This window comes from Diabrotica virgifera, chromosome 3 (genome assembly GCF_917563875.1).
Source record: "Diabrotica virgifera virgifera chromosome 3, PGI_DIABVI_V3a".
NCBI classification, from domain to species: domain Eukaryota; kingdom Metazoa; phylum Arthropoda; class Insecta; order Coleoptera; family Chrysomelidae; genus Diabrotica; species Diabrotica virgifera.
The window spans coordinates 128,426,080-128,443,473 of record NC_065445.1 but is presented as its reverse complement, the minus strand read 5'-3'; the positions used below and the strand labels follow the sequence as shown (position 1 = coordinate 128,443,473).

General features: G+C 32.0%; 1 protein-coding gene across 1 annotated transcript in view; it reads right to left on the bottom strand.

Annotated features, from left to right (window-relative positions):
- Positions 1 to 17,394, bottom strand: part of LOC126881308 (nose resistant to fluoxetine protein 6-like) — a 105,872-nt gene that overhangs the window by 39,632 nt on the left and 48,846 nt on the right. The window contains exon 6 of the mRNA XM_050645515.1: positions 3,131 to 3,297. Coding sequence (XP_050501472.1) covers positions 3,131 to 3,297 — 167 coding nt within the window. The remainder of the gene's footprint in view (positions 1 to 3,130; positions 3,298 to 17,394) is intronic.

Sequence of the window (17,394 nt, the reverse complement as noted above, 5' to 3'; positions counted from 1 at the left end):
CACATGCGCACGTACAGTTACTGCTGCCAACAGAAGAAAAAAGTGGTTAGCTAACCGAGATTTTCTTAACTTGATTTAAAGCACTGAAAAACGCTATGAGGGTTAAAATACTGGTTAAAATTTAAACTAGGTTAGCTAACCAAAATTTTAACCGCTCACTGAAAAACCGGGCTATGATTTAACTTCAAATCACGTGTTTAATTCTGTCCAGTCAGATTATTATTACATCGGTAATTTTCTACTTTACAAAAAATTTGAGTCGAAATTTTTTTAAGTAGATCGTTTCTGTTTAATTGAAACCAGTTTCCTAGTTTTGACAACTGTCACATTTAAAAAAATATTCATAATAAACTTTTAGTTCTGCATCTAATGTCAAATTGTCACGAGGAGAACACAAATCGGCGAATTTAAGCGCTCGAGTTTACTGCGGTAAGATTATTTCAACAATAAAACTGTATTAATAAATAATTTTAACTAATATATTCTTAATATCTTCTTCTAAATATTTGCTAAACTGTACTGGTCACTTTGACAAGTTGAAAAATGTGTGTCACATTAATTGGGATCAATGTCACTGTATGTTTTTATAAAAAGACTTAAATATATTAGTAGGTATTAAAAAATAACCTTACAAATATTACACGACAGTAAGAATAAATTTTCTCAAATTTGTTGTCACTGGGCAATAGCCCAGTTGCCTATTGCCAAACAACAAGTTTTTGAAAAATTGTCGCGGTATTTTCAAAATTTATTCTCACTTGATAATATCCTGTCGTCAAGCATTACGTCAGATGCCCTTCGTTACTGCGCAAAAATAAACATTCCGAGAACACCAAGAGAGAGGTTTAGCAAATCTTCATGTAAAGATATGAATAAAATATTATTTAAAATGATTTAAAAAGACAGTTTTATTCACTTCCCTTCGGGTCGTGAAATTAAAACTGCCAAAATGTCACTCGGGAAACAAATCGATAATTTTAGAGCTCTACTGAAAATTAGGTAGCCTAATTTCGAAAATTTCTTACAAAATAATGTCGGAATAATAAGTTCAGTAATTGTGAAAAGAGGGATTGAAAAATTCAAAAACTGGATCAATTGGTGATGCTAAACACAATCAATTGATTTAAATGCCAATATTAAAGCAGTCTGAGAAATTGCTGGTTAAAGACGAGGAACATAAATTTGGCTCGTGGAGAAGAATTTCAAATTTGAAGAAGGTCTCTAGAGTCTAGAGAGTATACTCTATGAATATCTGCATCTTCATGCTTAGAAAGTCCTACATTTTTACTCAACATAAGCAGGAGTAAAACCGAAATTCGATATTTGAACCCTTCATGTAACTTTACGGCGATTGATATTTATGATTCTAGTAATTTTGTATCATTTTTACAAAATTCCGGTCATAATGTTTCATTCGAAAATATGACTCCAAACAAATATGATAATATCAAATATGACATCAAACAGTGTGTGATAAACTTAATTTACAATGTGATATCGTAATTTGGGTCAATTATTGCGGTCAGGACGGCTCTACACGATCGTGAAAGGCCGCGCAAATGATTGCTGCGCTCCTTTTAACTTAAATTTTTCGGACCCAGGACCATAGCTCACTTAATTCATAAACACACTGACGCACGATCGTTTTCTATCGTCCTGAGCCTGAAAAGTTATGTTAAAAAAGCGCAGCAATTTTTCGACGGGCCTGGAATTGTTAAAATTTAGTATTTTTGTTCAGTTTTACTACATATTATTACTATACCTCGGATTCTACTAGAAAGTCATTTATTCTTCTGTGCATACTGTACCCTGGTAAACCTTTATAGGCATACTGGATGTGTTATCTATCGACTATCAAAATGTAATGTAAGCTCCTGAATGTGAGCAATAAAAGATGTAAAGTTTTTGCGATATATACATCGGTTTATAACGTTCTCGTCGCTCCCTGTCACTGATCTCTTTCAGACCACATAATATATTAATATTAGTCAATATCTCCTTTCAGTTTATTTATCTATGCGTTCTGTCCAACTTTTTCTAGGTCTTTCTCACTTTTTTCTCCCTCTTGGTGATCATCTAAAAAGCTATTTGGTAGTCTAGTCTTATTCATATTATGTTCAGCGTGGCCGTTCAAATTATTTCAGTATTTCTATAATTCTTTCGGCTGTCTCCATATATATTCTCTATCTTTTTAATGCTCTTTTCCAGAAATTCATTTCTGTCTTATCTTTTGAGAATAGAGATACGTATATATTACTTTTTATTTTCTTTAAAATGTTCGGATCCCAAAGGATACCACTGAGCACAGAGATAGGATTTTCTACCCTACGGATTTACTTCTTTTATTGCTTTGTCGAATGTTCCCTCTTTAGTTATTTGTGAGCCCAGGTATTGGGTAACTAGGGTACAAGGTAAACTACTACCAGAATGTTTTGGATAACATTAAATTTTTTTACATCTCCGAATATGATATTTTCGTCGTATCCTCCTATACATGTTTTTTGTCTTCTTTATGATGACTTTTAGTACCATTAACTTTTAGTAGGTACCGGTGTCCGCCACCGGTGTTCACTAGCAGCAAAGCATTGTTGAATCACTAAAATCATCCTGAGACTCAAAGTAGCTCGTCTGTTACTGTAGTCGTTCATTTACAACAATGATTTGCTGCAATTAAACACCGGTGGCGGACGCCAGTGTCAGTGTCTTAGTCAGAATGGGTATTTAGACATAATCTTCGATTCTGTTCTATTTATTTCTTGTCACATATTCCAAGTTATCAAGGTCTAGCGGCAATACTACCTGTTCATCTGGAAAACATAGTCTATAATATAGGGTGTTATTATTGTTTAAAGGTATTCCCATTCCACTGAATTTTTCTATATGTTAGAGGCTTTGAGGCTTTGATGATGACACATTAAAATATATCCAGATAAAAACAGGCACCACATAAAACAATATAGAAAACATTCAATGCCTCCACGTCACCTGTGATAAGCAAAGGAGATTTTAACATAACTCACTAAAGTTTAAATAAAATGAAAGAAAATATAATAATATGTAAGTACAAATTTGAATATGGATCTCGTATAAAAAATATGTTATCAAGTAATCTGATTTACATGTTATTTACCTGATATATCTGTGAATGTAGTGTTTTATGATAGTGTATAAGGTAAGGTCGCCCTCCTTTGTTCTTGAAAAATATACGTATGTAACTAAAGTGCCTCCAACTATAAATAGAGCATCGCATGCTAAATGTCCAGTAGTAAAGAGGATGCCTAATATACCACCAGAAATCTAAAATAATACAATACATAATATAAAATAAATTTAAAGTAAAAGCAACACTTTCAAGTTAGAATGAGAGGTGCTCAGAAACAAAAGGCATTTCAGCGTTCACCGTTGGTCGAAAATGAGAATTAAAATACTTCAGTCGGCTAAAAGTTACCTTGGACACAATCAGATCAAGTCCCACCCGCTTAAAAACCAAAACAAGCCCATCGCAATGAATCACAAGCATGTTTTAGACTCACGTGAAGACGCGTCATATTTCGCAACAAGCGAGTCTAGTCGAGTCACGTCCAATCTGGTCAGACGCTCGAAGATTCGTCCAGCTGATTTAATACGAAAGTAAACCAAATGCGTCTGTTTGGTTTCACACTGACCCAATCACACCCAGTCGAGTCCAGTTGCGTCAAGTCAAGACTCTTCATGATTCGACATGTCGAATTTTTTACATCACTCAGTGAGTGCTACCTGTAAGATGTATATTTTAATCCGGTCAACTTAGGTATCAAAATAGTTGGCAAATAACAAAAATTGCCGGAAAGCCAAATTTCGGTGGACAGCTAGGGTTTATCAAAACAAATAAAGTTTTAAAAATCCAAAAGTTATTCGGGGTCAAAGGTCAAAATTTGAGATTTTTTGGATTTTTCTCGAAAACGGTAAGTCTTATCAACAAAAAAAACCACAAATCAAAGTTGGAGATCTTAATATTCTCTACAAAAATAGTCCTTACGATTTTGTTTCCTAAGAGTTACCATTCCTGAGATTTCGTGATTTTAAAAGTTACATTATATATGATATACAGTGTGTCAATTTAAAAACTTACAATGGCTATATCTCACGAACAAAAGCTGATATCAAAAAATGCTTGAAACCGTTTGTAGGATAGTAAGGGGGAACTAAAATGACATGAAAGAGAACTCACCCCCATCAACCCCCTAGGCGCCACCCATCACACCCAAAAAAGTTTAAATTGCAAACCCCTACTTGTGATACATCATTGAAGAGGCTATAAAAATGCTATCCAATGGTATAAATAATAATTATACAGGGTGAAGCAATAATTGTGAAACTTTGGCTTAAATGAAAAATTTACTAAGGTTTTGTTGAATTACAAATTGATTAAAAATGTCAATTAAGTAAATATTTAATGTGATTTCCGTTGTTTGGTAAACAATAATACAGCCTATTTTCAAATTCTGCACGAAATTTGGCAAATGTTCTAGTAATAGGGCGACATGCTTGAGTAATTCTTTCTCGCAATTCCCCAAGTGATGCAAGTTGAGTTTTATAAACAACTGATTTAAGATAACCCCATAGAAAAAAGTAATATACTATTCTACTATAAAAAGTACCATCCAATGGTATAAAAATTAATTACACAGGGTGTTAATATCAGCTAACTTACTATGACTTTTGTATTTGTAATGCTATCTCCCGGACTATTATTTTAAATGGTAAATGTCCGCTCGAACTTTTTTTTGTTGAATTAAAACTTAATTTGCTATTTTTACCTTAAATCAGTTGTTTATAAAACTTAACTTGCGTCACTTGGGAAATTGCGAGAAATAATTACTCAAGCATGTCGCCCTATTACTAGAAAAGCATTTGCCAAATTTCGTGCAGGATTTGAAAATAGACTGTATTATTGTTTACAAAACAACGGAACCCACTTTGCAAATTTATTTAATTGACATTTGTATCAAATTTGCAATTCAACAAAACCTCATTAAATTTTTCATTTAAGCCAAAGTTTCACAATTATTGCTTCACCCTGTATAATTATTGTTTATACCATTGGATAGCATTTTTTATAGCCTCTTCAATGATGTATCACAAGTAGGGGTTTGCAATTTAAACTTTTTGGGTTGTGGTGGGTGGGGCCTAGGGGGTTGATGGGGGTGAGTTCTCTTTCATGCCATTTTAGTTCCCCCTTACTATCCTAGAAACGGTTTCAAGCATTTTTCGTTTTCAGCTTTTGTTCGTGAGATATAGCCATTGTAAGTTTTAAAATTGACACACTGTATGATATGCACATAATATAAGCCACGTATATACATATCAGGCACTTAAGACAAGTAAAAATGCCTATTTTTGTCTCTTTTATACAATATATAATTATACTATTCTGAAAATATTTCTTCAAAAGATACAGCCCAAACTGAATTTCCTCTATCCACGAGGCCTTGAAAAACATTTGGCTATAACATTGTTTAAAAAAGAACAGATTGTCTATTCTAAACAATGGCTACAGTATTGTCCATAGGTCTTGTGCACATACCTGTTTCTTTTAGTGCTAAAAGTTCAGTTCAAGTTAATATACGTACCTACTTATTACAAGCGTCTACTTTTGAACATCCAGCAAGAGAAAGAGGAAGAAGAAGAAATCTAAGAAGACTTGAAGTAGAAAATCAATGGGAAAGTCCCCGTAGCTGGCTGTATACCATAGTTAAAAAACCATACTGAAGTAAACACTTCTTTTGTATATTGGTATAAAAAGTTTTATTAAAAAACATAAAAGTCCTCCAAAAGGATTTGCAAAACGTTTTCAATCTGAATTAGATCATCCTCAGTGCGTTCTGCTTCACAAAAGAAACTAGCAACTTATTTAGAAAGGTTACATCGATATAAATGGTTTACATAACAATTAAGTGATATTTGTAGCGACTCCAAGTCGATGTTACAAGATGAAATGTGCACTCCTAGCACATTTCATCTTGTAACATCGACTTGGAGTCGCTACAAATATCACTTAATTGTTATGTAAACCATTTATATCGATGTAACCTTTCTAAATAAGTTGCTAGTTTCTTTTGTGAAGCAGAACGCACTGAGGATGATCTGATTCAGATTGAAAACGTTTTGCAAATCCTTTTGGAGGACTTTTATGTTTTTTAATAAAACTTTTTATACCAATATACAAAAGAAGTTTTTACTTCAGTATGGTTTTTTACTTGAAGTAGACTTTCAAGAATATGAATCTGATTAAAATATCTAAAGAAATCAAAACAATATAGTCCATTGAAATGTTACATTTTTTAGGCCTTACCTTGCATTTGTTAGAGAAGTCAATTTTATTTTTTTTAATTTATAGGAGGTATCAGTAGAAGCTTAAGTTCAAGTTTTTGGGGTCGGCACCCTTGTCCCCCGGCCGCCATCTTGTAAAAGGTGTGCAAAGGGATTTCGCGCTATTTTTCGTAAAGTACCAACTCTACGGAAATCTAATCAAATATAAACTGTAGCAAATTAAATTTTCTACAATGTTGTTTCTATTACTTTTTATCGTCAAGTGACCAACAAAAAATATATAAACAAAAATAAGTAAAAATTTTTTTAAGAAGTTTCCTTTTGGAGTTATAACTTTTTTTTAGTTCATTTTACAATAAAATAACATTTTAGCAATTTTGTAGAGGGTTTCTCAGTAAATAATTTCCACTATAAAGTTGTTTAATTCTATTTATTTATCTAGGTTTTACAGCGCTCCAAACTTGACCAGATTCTCTAATGCTCATAGAGATACAATAAAAACAAAACGGTAGGCTTACTTTTCTATCTATATATTTTTTTATTCATACAATTTATTATGATTCTAACCTTCCTATGCTATTATTAATCTATGTATTTTTGACCTATCTGCCCACTATAAAACGTAAAACACTAAGCATATATAAAAAAGGCCCAAGAAGTTGTTTGAGGTCCAGAAGAAGAATGACGCAACCGCAAAATGCAAATTTCTCCAGAAGAACAAAAAAACGATTTTTAAATTTTTAAAATAGGGATTAAATGAAGAGTAATCGACAAGGAGCATCGGTATGGCGTTGGTTTTTTGACAACGATGGCTTTAATTTCATCGATATTGGTTCGAATTTCATTTTATTAATTTAATCGCCCCATTTTCTACCCTACCTACAGTTGCGTCATTATGCATCTGAAACAAGTAACGACGCAACTACCCTATAGTGGCTCAGCACATTTTTAGAGTTCGGTCGTTTTTGTATCATCTATACATAATATTTTAGAAGTTAATTACGCAATAAACAGGAATTGACAAAATTTGCAGTTACGTCATTCTTCTTCCGTATAGGACTGAATATCTGCCTGCTATTACTTTTTTTATTATAATTTATCCTAGGTGGCACAGCAGTCGGTTCCCCTCTACTTAACTTATTCTGACAGTTGTGCTACTTATTTGGCCACGTGAAGTCGTATTAAAAATTGTGAAAAGTATTTTAAGTTTTATAGAAAATACGATTGAGAGTCTTGTAGATAAAATTTATATTTTGATGATTAGACAAGCATTTTGTGTTTTTTTAAGCGCGCATCATGAGTGGTGGGTATTTTAGTTGTAAGAAACCTCTGGGGAAAATTATTTGTCAGTGGGAAAGTCGAGCCATCTTTACTCACTATTGTCGACGAAATTTTTTCGTCTCTTTATATGGCGGAAATAAAGACAATTCTCTGGAAACCCTGAGATACAAACGATTCGCTACAACAGCGACAAAAAATGCATTTAATCTCTTCTCACTTCCTCCAACACAAGATGCAGCCCACAGACTCCGAGTGTATCACCAGATTCAGTCATGGCTCGGTAAACATTGTGATCCAGAGGATTGGGGCTGGAAAAAGCATGGAAAATTTTGGATACCAATCCAAAATTTCAAGCATCCAGTACCCAGAGCTTATTAAATTCATCTTTTGCAGATGCAATGGAAACTGGAAGTGCATGTGGTTGCCGAAAAGCAGACCTTAAATATTCAGCAGTGTGCCTCCATTGTGGTTGTAAAAGTTTTAGCAACATCGTGGACATATCAACATTAATAATTGAAGAAAATGAATTGGAAGATGTATTATCGACAATGACGCAAATTCTAATTCTTATTATATCACAAAAATTCACCTGGGATACCGATTCAGATCTTGACTCGCAGCCTGAACCATAGAAAAATATGAAACAATAATAACTATGATAGATCGTTTTCAACATGTAATAATGAATAATATTATTTGCCTAGAACTTGTCCATGGATTAGGCCTATTGCGGGTACCACACAAAAAACGCGCCTTCAGACTCTACCTCTTAGGTGGCGGGAAAAAGGGTCAAAAATAGGTTAATAATAGCATAGGAATGTTAAAATCATAAAAAATAAATATATAGATAGAAAAGTAAGCCTAAGGTTTTATTTTTAGAATATTCCCATGCGAATTCGACAATCTTGTCAAGTTTGGAGCGCTGTAAAACCTAGATAAATAAATAAAATTAAACAACTTTATAGTTAAAATTATTCGCTGAAAAATCCTCTACAAAATCGTTATAATGTTATTTTATGTGAAATGAACGAAAAAAAAAGTTATAACCTCCAAAGGAAACTTCTTACTAAATTTTCTCTTATTTTCGTTCATAACTTTAATGTTGGTCACTTGACGATAAAAAGTAATAGACATAAAACTGTAGAAAATTTAATTGGCTACATTTTATGTGTAACTAAATTTTCTGTAGGTTTACTAGTTTAGGAGATACAGTGCAACAGCCCTTTGCACCCCTTTTTCCAAGATGGCGCCCGGGAGACAAGGGTGGCAACCCCAAAAACTTGAACTTCAGCTTCTACTGAATCCCCCTACACATTAAAAGAATAAAATTGACTCTTCCAAAATATGCAACCCTAAATGTAACATTTTAATGGACTAATAGTTAATCCAATAATACTAGTCAACAAATAAACAAAAAAAAAAGTTGCGACTGATGCTAAAATAGCTGTTTTGGGGAGCTTAAAACGTCCTGAATGCGAATTCAAACACCAAAATGTTCCAACACGTATATATTTTGAGTTATCTTCTACTTAAAGTGCATTTCTGCGTAAGCGTCCACCATACATTGTCTGGTCTGGTGAAATGTTAGATTTGGAGTTATATAATGCACCAAATATGGCTGTTTATTATAAAAAGTCTTATATACTATATACACACAAGTTCAGAACTAGAAACAAAAACTATATTAAGTCTTTTGTACACAATTTTGTGCATATCCCAGTTTTCCCATAACACTATTTGGATTATCAAACACACATTTTATCCTGTATAGTAAAAAACAACGAAGATAGCTCCTGGTTACGGTCCCTAAATAGTATAAGTTGTCGTGGCCAGTAAATTCCATGTAAAAAAAATCCATTATTGTACTCTAGAACCTAAGGGTTAGGTAAGCATGTCCTTTGAACAAGTGAAGGTCTCGAACTAAATCATGTAATTCGGCTTGTTGGATGCAATAAGGTGCTTTTTCGTCGCTTTCGGGAAAATAAGAATCATTCTTTTCTGATTCATCATCAGGTTCACTTTTGTCACCATACATTTCCAAATCTTTCTCCCAATTCGCCGAGGTCCTGTAACTGGTACATCTTCTCCATGAAAAACCGGTTTTATTGCTGAGGTAATATCTGGATATTCAATTGTATGCTTGCCCTTCCTTGAAAACTTTTATCATGCAGGAGTAACAGTTGTTAAAATGGTTTAGAACTATAAAGTTGAAATTGTTAAGTTTACTGATTAAGGACTACCGAAAAACGTTAATTTGATAAGATCACGCCCCGATATATTACAAATGACGTTTAAAAAAAAAAAAAGTAAAATACTCATAACTTAAAAATCATAACTCATTTTTTTGAACAAATCATAACTCAAAAACTTACGTGTTAGGAACTTTTTACCATCATAATCATATTCAGCGAGCAAAAATTAACAAAAAACAGGATTTTGCATTTGAGTCGCAAATTGGGGGTAAACTGGTGTAATCAATAGCAATATCAATAATCAATATCAATAATTAGGTAATATCTAGAACTTGACCGGTACTGTTTCCTTAAATTATCTTAAAATTGTCAAAACAGTTAGTGGAGTACGCCTACAGGAGAAACCACGGTAAAAAAACGCGCCGAGTACACTACCTCACAGGTGGTGTGGAAACGTGTGCATATCATGTACAATGTGACTCTTAGAATCCCTATATCTCAGGAATGGCAACTCTTAGGAAAAACATCGTAAGGACTATTTTCGTAGAAAATTTTAAGGTCTACAACTTTGGTTTGAAGTTTTTTTTTTGATAAAACTTACCGTTTTCGAGAAAAATCCAGAAAATCTCAAATTTTGACCTTTGACCCCGAATAACTTTTGTTGCACACATGGGATTGATGGGGATTTATAAAACTTTTTTTATGGTAAACCCTAGCTCTCCACCAAAATTTGACTTTACGGCAATTTTTGTTATTTCAAATGTCTATATAGACCGCGTTATTAAGGTACGTATAGATATGCGCGCCGTGTGTGCGCTACGCATTTGTGGCAGGTTTCGTTAGATTAGTACGCGTTAGTACGTGTTTTCAAGTGGCACACAAACGGTGAGCACACGATCAAACTTCAGTCGGTGCCACGAACGCACGACGAACATATGGCGCGAATATCTATACATACCTTTAAAAAATGATATTATTAGTTCGAGATAGTGATGAAATTTAGAATCAATTTAAAATCAATCAAAATCAACACCCGAAACATTCAATTTGAAATTATATTGCCAGTATTTGGAGGAGACTCATCTAATAGTTCAGAAAACATATGACTCAATAAACCAGAAACATATCTACTAGAATTTATGGGATGAAACCAAAATAGTTTTCCTCGTTGCCTCATTCTTCTTCTTAGAAGGCGACGTAATATTATCTTTTGAACCACTACATCCATTTTTAACCGCTAGTATCTCTACACAGATCTCCCGTGAAAAGGAAAAACCTAGTAAAGTGACTTACTAGGTTTATGCTTAGTATCAATTGTGTGAAACCCCATGAAGCTCTTTATCGACTGGTACTTAAAACTTGTAAATACTTGCATTTTTAAGAAAGTTATTTCAGATGGAAAATCCTAGCAAAATGGTAATTTCAATAAATTTGGTTGGAAAAACCTAGCATCTTGTTATTTTTTTAGAATAAACATAGCAACTTATACAGTGAACGATACATTTCTACTTATTTCAGAAGGAAAAATATAACAAAGGCTTTTACTAAATATTTCCTTTGAAAAGTGTATATATAAATATTTTTTTTAAATTGGAAGTTCCTAATAACATACCTTACCATTTTTAAGCCGAAAGACAAAAACGTCATATTTCTAAACAAAAAACTAGCAAAGTCATTTACTAGATATATCCATATTTTTTCCGGTCATTTAAACTCGGCGAATTATTTTAAAGTGTGTATGCTAGGTATTTCCAATTTAATTCCGCTTTGGCGCGAAAACGAAGGATCTTTTACTATGTTCTTCCAATGCACTTCGTTAAATTATTCAGTCTGTCGAGCCAGTCTCAACTGTGTATACCTACATAATTACTCGTCTGGTGGTGAATTTGTTTTAATCTAATTATATAAAGTTTTGAAAACTATGTCTAAAAGAAAAAACATTATAATGGCTTTGGCTAAGGAAAATAAAGTAGTTTGTGTTCAGGAAGTGGGTGATCTTGAAAAGCGGTGAGTATTAGTTTTTACATTACAAACAAAGTACAATTTTGTTTGTTTGATTTTCAAAAAACAAACAATCAGTAAAATGGTAGATAATTCAAAAGAAATGCTGTAACGAATGCATTCTTTTTGTTATAGGTATAGTGAACTTGCGTCCTTTGGTCAAGATTGTTTGAAATCGATACAAGATACTGTGAAAGACGATTATTTGGTTGATAACCTGATGATGGACGGCTTACAAAATCAAAAGTAGGTTTCTAGATTTATTTATACGGACTTCTGATTATAAAATTAACATATTCTGAATAAATCAACATTTCTTGAAACAAAAAATAATATGAACCGACTTATTTATTACTGTAAAAGGTGATAGGTTACAACAAATTAATTTAGTTGATATTTAGAAAATTCGCATGTCAGCTGATTGTTAATAAATATTTAGGTTACCATTACTTATGTAACAAAAATCGTTATATTTGTGTGCAGTGGATATTCAATTACCAAAACATTTTTCTATTGACTATGTTTCGTGGAAATTATTTTAATTATCTTGCTCATATTCGTATACTAAAAAGTATTTCTTAAACACATTGTGTATTTATAGCAAATGTAGCAATTTTTAATTCTAAACTTCAGAAGTTAAAATATGTGTATTATCATTATTTTTAGAGTAATTTATAAACAAAAATCAAATAAACTAAGCATAACAGTTTATTCAGAAGAGCCTTCGAACTCAAAAGCTTTTGGTTTGGAGTATTATTACAATGATAATAATAATATGGACGTTTGTCGCTAGCATTTTTGATTTTTATTTTTTTATTTTTAGTGATAATGATAACCCCTCTACTAATGAAAACCATTTTTATGATATTCAACCAATATGTTTAGTAAGAGATATTAGGAAGGAAGAAAACACAAAAGTTTATACCGAATTAAAACCGCTACCATTAATTGATGGAACAAAGGATGGTAGTCAAAATGATACGGATGTTAATAATGAATGTCACAAAGAAAAATCGGTTGATGTTATAGACGTTTGTCAGCATAATAAAGGTTACTAAATAAAATATTAATTATTATAAACAATTAGACCAAACTTATACTTTTTAGATGACACAGTTGACGATGACTCAGATTTAGACCCTAGTTATGACCCACAAGAATCTGAAGAAATAAGTTATGAGACAAAGAAAAAAAGGAGAATAGCAAAATTTTTTCAAACTGAAAATGAAAAAAGTGTAGTTGGCACTGTTATGGAAAATGAAGGTTTAGTAGATAAACAATTGAAAGATATAAACCAGGAAACTCTGCCAGGTAAAAATGCTTTGTATTTTGTGTTTCACATGAATTAACTAATATCTACGTTTTTTATAGAAGCACAAATCAGTGATAAAACCGATGAAGGATACGAGAAAAACAGAAAAAAAAGAGCAAGAACAGCGAAAGAGCAAATTGAGAGGCATCTAGAAAAATATCAGTTATTAGAACCATGTAATTGTAAAAAAAAATGTAGAGAATTTTTATCAGAAGAAAGAAGACAAAATATTTGCCAGTCATTTTGGAAAATGAGTTTTGGCGAGAGAAGTCAATATTTTAATGCCAGTATAAAGATTGGGGGTATTAAGAGAAGAAAAGTAGATAGTGAAAATAAACGTCAACACGTCCTTACATACTCGTTGCTCAAGGATGATGGTATTGAAATGAATGTGTGTAAGCAAATGTATTTACATACACATGGAATGAAAACTGATGGTATGATAACGGACTTCAAAAACAGATATAAACAATCTATGGGGTTAGAACTGGTTAAGGATAAACGAGGCTCGTCTGTTCCATCTAACAAGAAGGATCCCATTCTAATAAGAAACCATATTGAATCTTATAATCCGCAAATATCACACTATAAATTGCAACATGCTCCCAATAGAAGATATTTATCTCAAGAGCTATCTATTACTGATATGTGGAAACATTTTTGTGAAACTCATGAAAAAATATCTTATGACAGATATAGAACTGAATTTAATTCACTTAACATTGGATTTGATCAACCAAATCAAGATGAGTGTGACATTTGCGTACATCAAAAAGAGCACAAAAAAATATGTACAATTCCAGAGACTTGTGATCAATGTAATACGTTTAATGATCACCATATGGCATATATTGCTGCCAGAAAAGCGTATGATAATGACAGACAGCACGACTATCCAGACTCATTTAAAGTTTATTGCGCGGATATGCAAAAAGTGTTACTACTTCCAAAGTTATCTTTAAAAAAATCTGTCTTTGTTAGTAAATTAGTTGTGTTCAATGAAACTTTTGCTTCGTTAACAAAAGATGAAGAAAATATTTGCGTTTTGTGGCATGAAGCTATAAGTGGTCGCTCGGCGGAAGATGTGGCATCAGCATATTGCGGGCTTATTCAAAGATCCTCAGTTAACGTAGAGCACTACGAATTTTGGTGTGACAACTGCAGTGCCCAAAATAAAAACTGGAAATTATTTACGTCATTTGTGGTAATTGTCAATTCTAACTGGGGTCCAAACAGTATTACTTTAAAATACTTTGAAGCTGGGCACTCTTTTATGAGAGCCGACAGTGTCCACGGAAACATTGGCAAGCTATGGAAAAAGAGATCCAACATTTATGAAATGAACGACTTAAATGAGCTAATATTAAAAGCCTCTAGAAAAAATAAAACCTTACTAATGAAACATGATGATTTTTATCGCTTTAAAGACGGTGTAAAACAAAGAACAAAAAAAGATGAAAATTTCCCAAAACTTAACGTGATTAAAGTAGTACAATTTAGAAAAGGGTCAAGACAAATGTTTTATAAGAAAAGTCATACTGAAAACGAATTTATTAATTTTGACTTTTTAAAACCTAAATTTAATCTGGAAATGCCTGAGAGCAAAACTGAAGATAGGGGTGTAAATGTTCAAAAAAAACAAAAAATAATTACAGAGCTTCTTCCTGCAATGCTAAGCCAAAAAAGATTCTTTTGGGAGAAACTACCTGTTTCTGAAACATCAAATGATTTACTAAATAATCGAGTTTAGTTTTTATTATTTTTGTTTGTTTTATGTAATTAAATGTTGAATTCAAAAACTTTTTGTAATTTTTCTAATAAAATATATGTAAAAATTATAACTTTACCTACTTTTTATTTTTAAAAACCAAAATGTACCTAACTACTTGATTTTACATAGTTTTAAAGCAATCATAAAGTATCATATTAGCAAGTGTAATATAGTACCTACTAGTTTTTTCCTTGGCAAAAATAGTATGAATTAGGAACTAAGTAAGCATACTAGCTTTTTCCGCAGCAAAATCAATATTTCTTTGCATTTCAAAAATAGTAAGTGACATAGAATTAAAAAAACTGCAAATATTTGGAAAAAACTAAGTTACAGTTACAGGGACATACACTTGAAATCCACTGAACGAAAAAAAAAACAAAAAATAATATAATTCTATTAAACGGCGATATACTTTTCTTTCTTTTCGTTTCCTGAAAAGTTATCAAAACTCAGTTACTAGGTTTTTCCTTTTCACGGGAGAGATGACTCCTCAAGACACATTCAGTGCAAGTTAATGGCTGTCTTGCTTTGACTGGACTTCGGGAGGACTGGACTGGAGTGCACTCCTTTGGTGCGAAATGAGCCTTATCGAGAGCTAGTTATTAATCAGTACTATCAGTAGTCAGTATTTTATTTTAATATAGAGTATAAGGTCTGTTTTCTTAATGTTATCTGACCGCGTGTTGAGAGGTGCAGTTATTATTAATGTTTTAAGAACTAATCCATTAAGAATCGCTGAAGACAATACCTGGGTAAACAAAAAATAATTATCTGACTTGGCTTGGATCTAATTGGCAATCTAATTCCGCATAACCTTTTATCAACAGCCATTTTCTCGTGGAATTTTGAGAATTAAGGTCGATTTCCTTGAAAATTTGGATTTAGGTAGTAATTATAACCTTTGTCAAAATCTACCCTATGCCGTACTGCGCTTTTGACCTGGGGGTGAAAACAACCCCATCTAGGGGATGAAATTTTTTTAATACAAATAACTACGGAAATCGATAGAGTTACCAATTCTGAGTAAATTTTGTTCCAAAATTTTTTTTAAATTGACACTTTCCAAGTTGTTTGCGATTGAATCTATGCAATTTTCATTGAAAAACTCAGGTTTTATAACGGTTTTTCATGAATAACTTAAAAAGAATTAATTTTATACAAAAAATCATTAAGAAAAAAATTGTATCTAAGAAAAAATAAAGAGATTCGCGTCTGAAATACCTATCTAAATCCAATAACGACTGAGTTATTGCTCTTTAAAAGATGGTTATTTTCGAAGAACCTCGTAATGGAAAACCTTCAATCTCAAATAACTCGAATGTGGTACAATTTTTTGGGAAAACTTAAGAGATATCTTTTAAAGTTCATTAAGAAATATTGCAAATAGGCTCTGACAAAAGTTTTTTTCATAAGAACTGCCTGACTTATGACGAAAATAAAGTCACTCTCTGCTTTTTTCTTTTTGAAATGTAAAACTTAAAACCTCGTTGTTACAATCCTAATAGAAATGAATAGCTTTCACCTTGAAATTAACTTTATTCAGGTACAATTGATACGATCCATGTAATTTGACCGGTTTGGAATGCTCAGTTTAGAAAAAATAGTTGATTTAATCGAAAATGACAGTTTTAAAATTTTAAAAAGTGAATTTTTCTTTAATAAATCTAAAAGTATTCGTAATTTTAAAAATGTTTCAAATATTAATTTTACAATTTCTTTTACTAAAAATTTTGATTTTTTTTGTTTTTGTGTCATGAATACTTTTAGGTTTATTTAAGAAAAATGCACTTTTTTAAATTAAAATAATGTCATTTTCTATTTAATCAACTTTTTTTTTCTAAACTAAGCATTCCAAAACGGTCGAATCACATGGATCGTATCAACTGTACCTAAATAAAGTTAATTTCAAGTGGGAAACTATTCATTTCTATTAGGATTGTAACGACGAGGGTTTAATTTTTACATTTCAAAAATAAAAAAGCAGAGAGCGACTTTACTTTCGTCATAAGTCAATCAGTTCTTATACAAATACTTTTGTTAGAGCTTATTTAAAAGATTTTTTAATGAGCTTTAAAAGATGTATTTTAAGTTTTCCCAAAAATTTGCACCACATTCGAGTTATTTGAGATTGAGAGTCCTCCATTTCGAGGTCCTTCGAAACTAACCATCCTTTAAAGAGGAATAACTCAGTCGTTATTGGGTTTACTAGGCCTTTCTAACGAGAATCTCTTTGTTTTTTTTTATTAGCCACAATTTTATTTGAAATGATTTTTTCTATAAAATTAAATTTTTTTAAGTTATTCATGAAAAACGGTTATAAAACGTGAGTTTTTTCAATGAAAAATGCATAGTTTCAATCGCAAATAACTTCATTTGTGTCAAGTGGAAAGTGTCAATTTTGTAAAAAAATTTTATAGAACAAAATTTACGCAGAATTGGTCACTTTATCGATTTCCCTAGTTATTTTGATTAAAAAATTTTCATCCCCTAGATGGTGTTGTTTTCACCCCCAGCGCAAAAGCGCA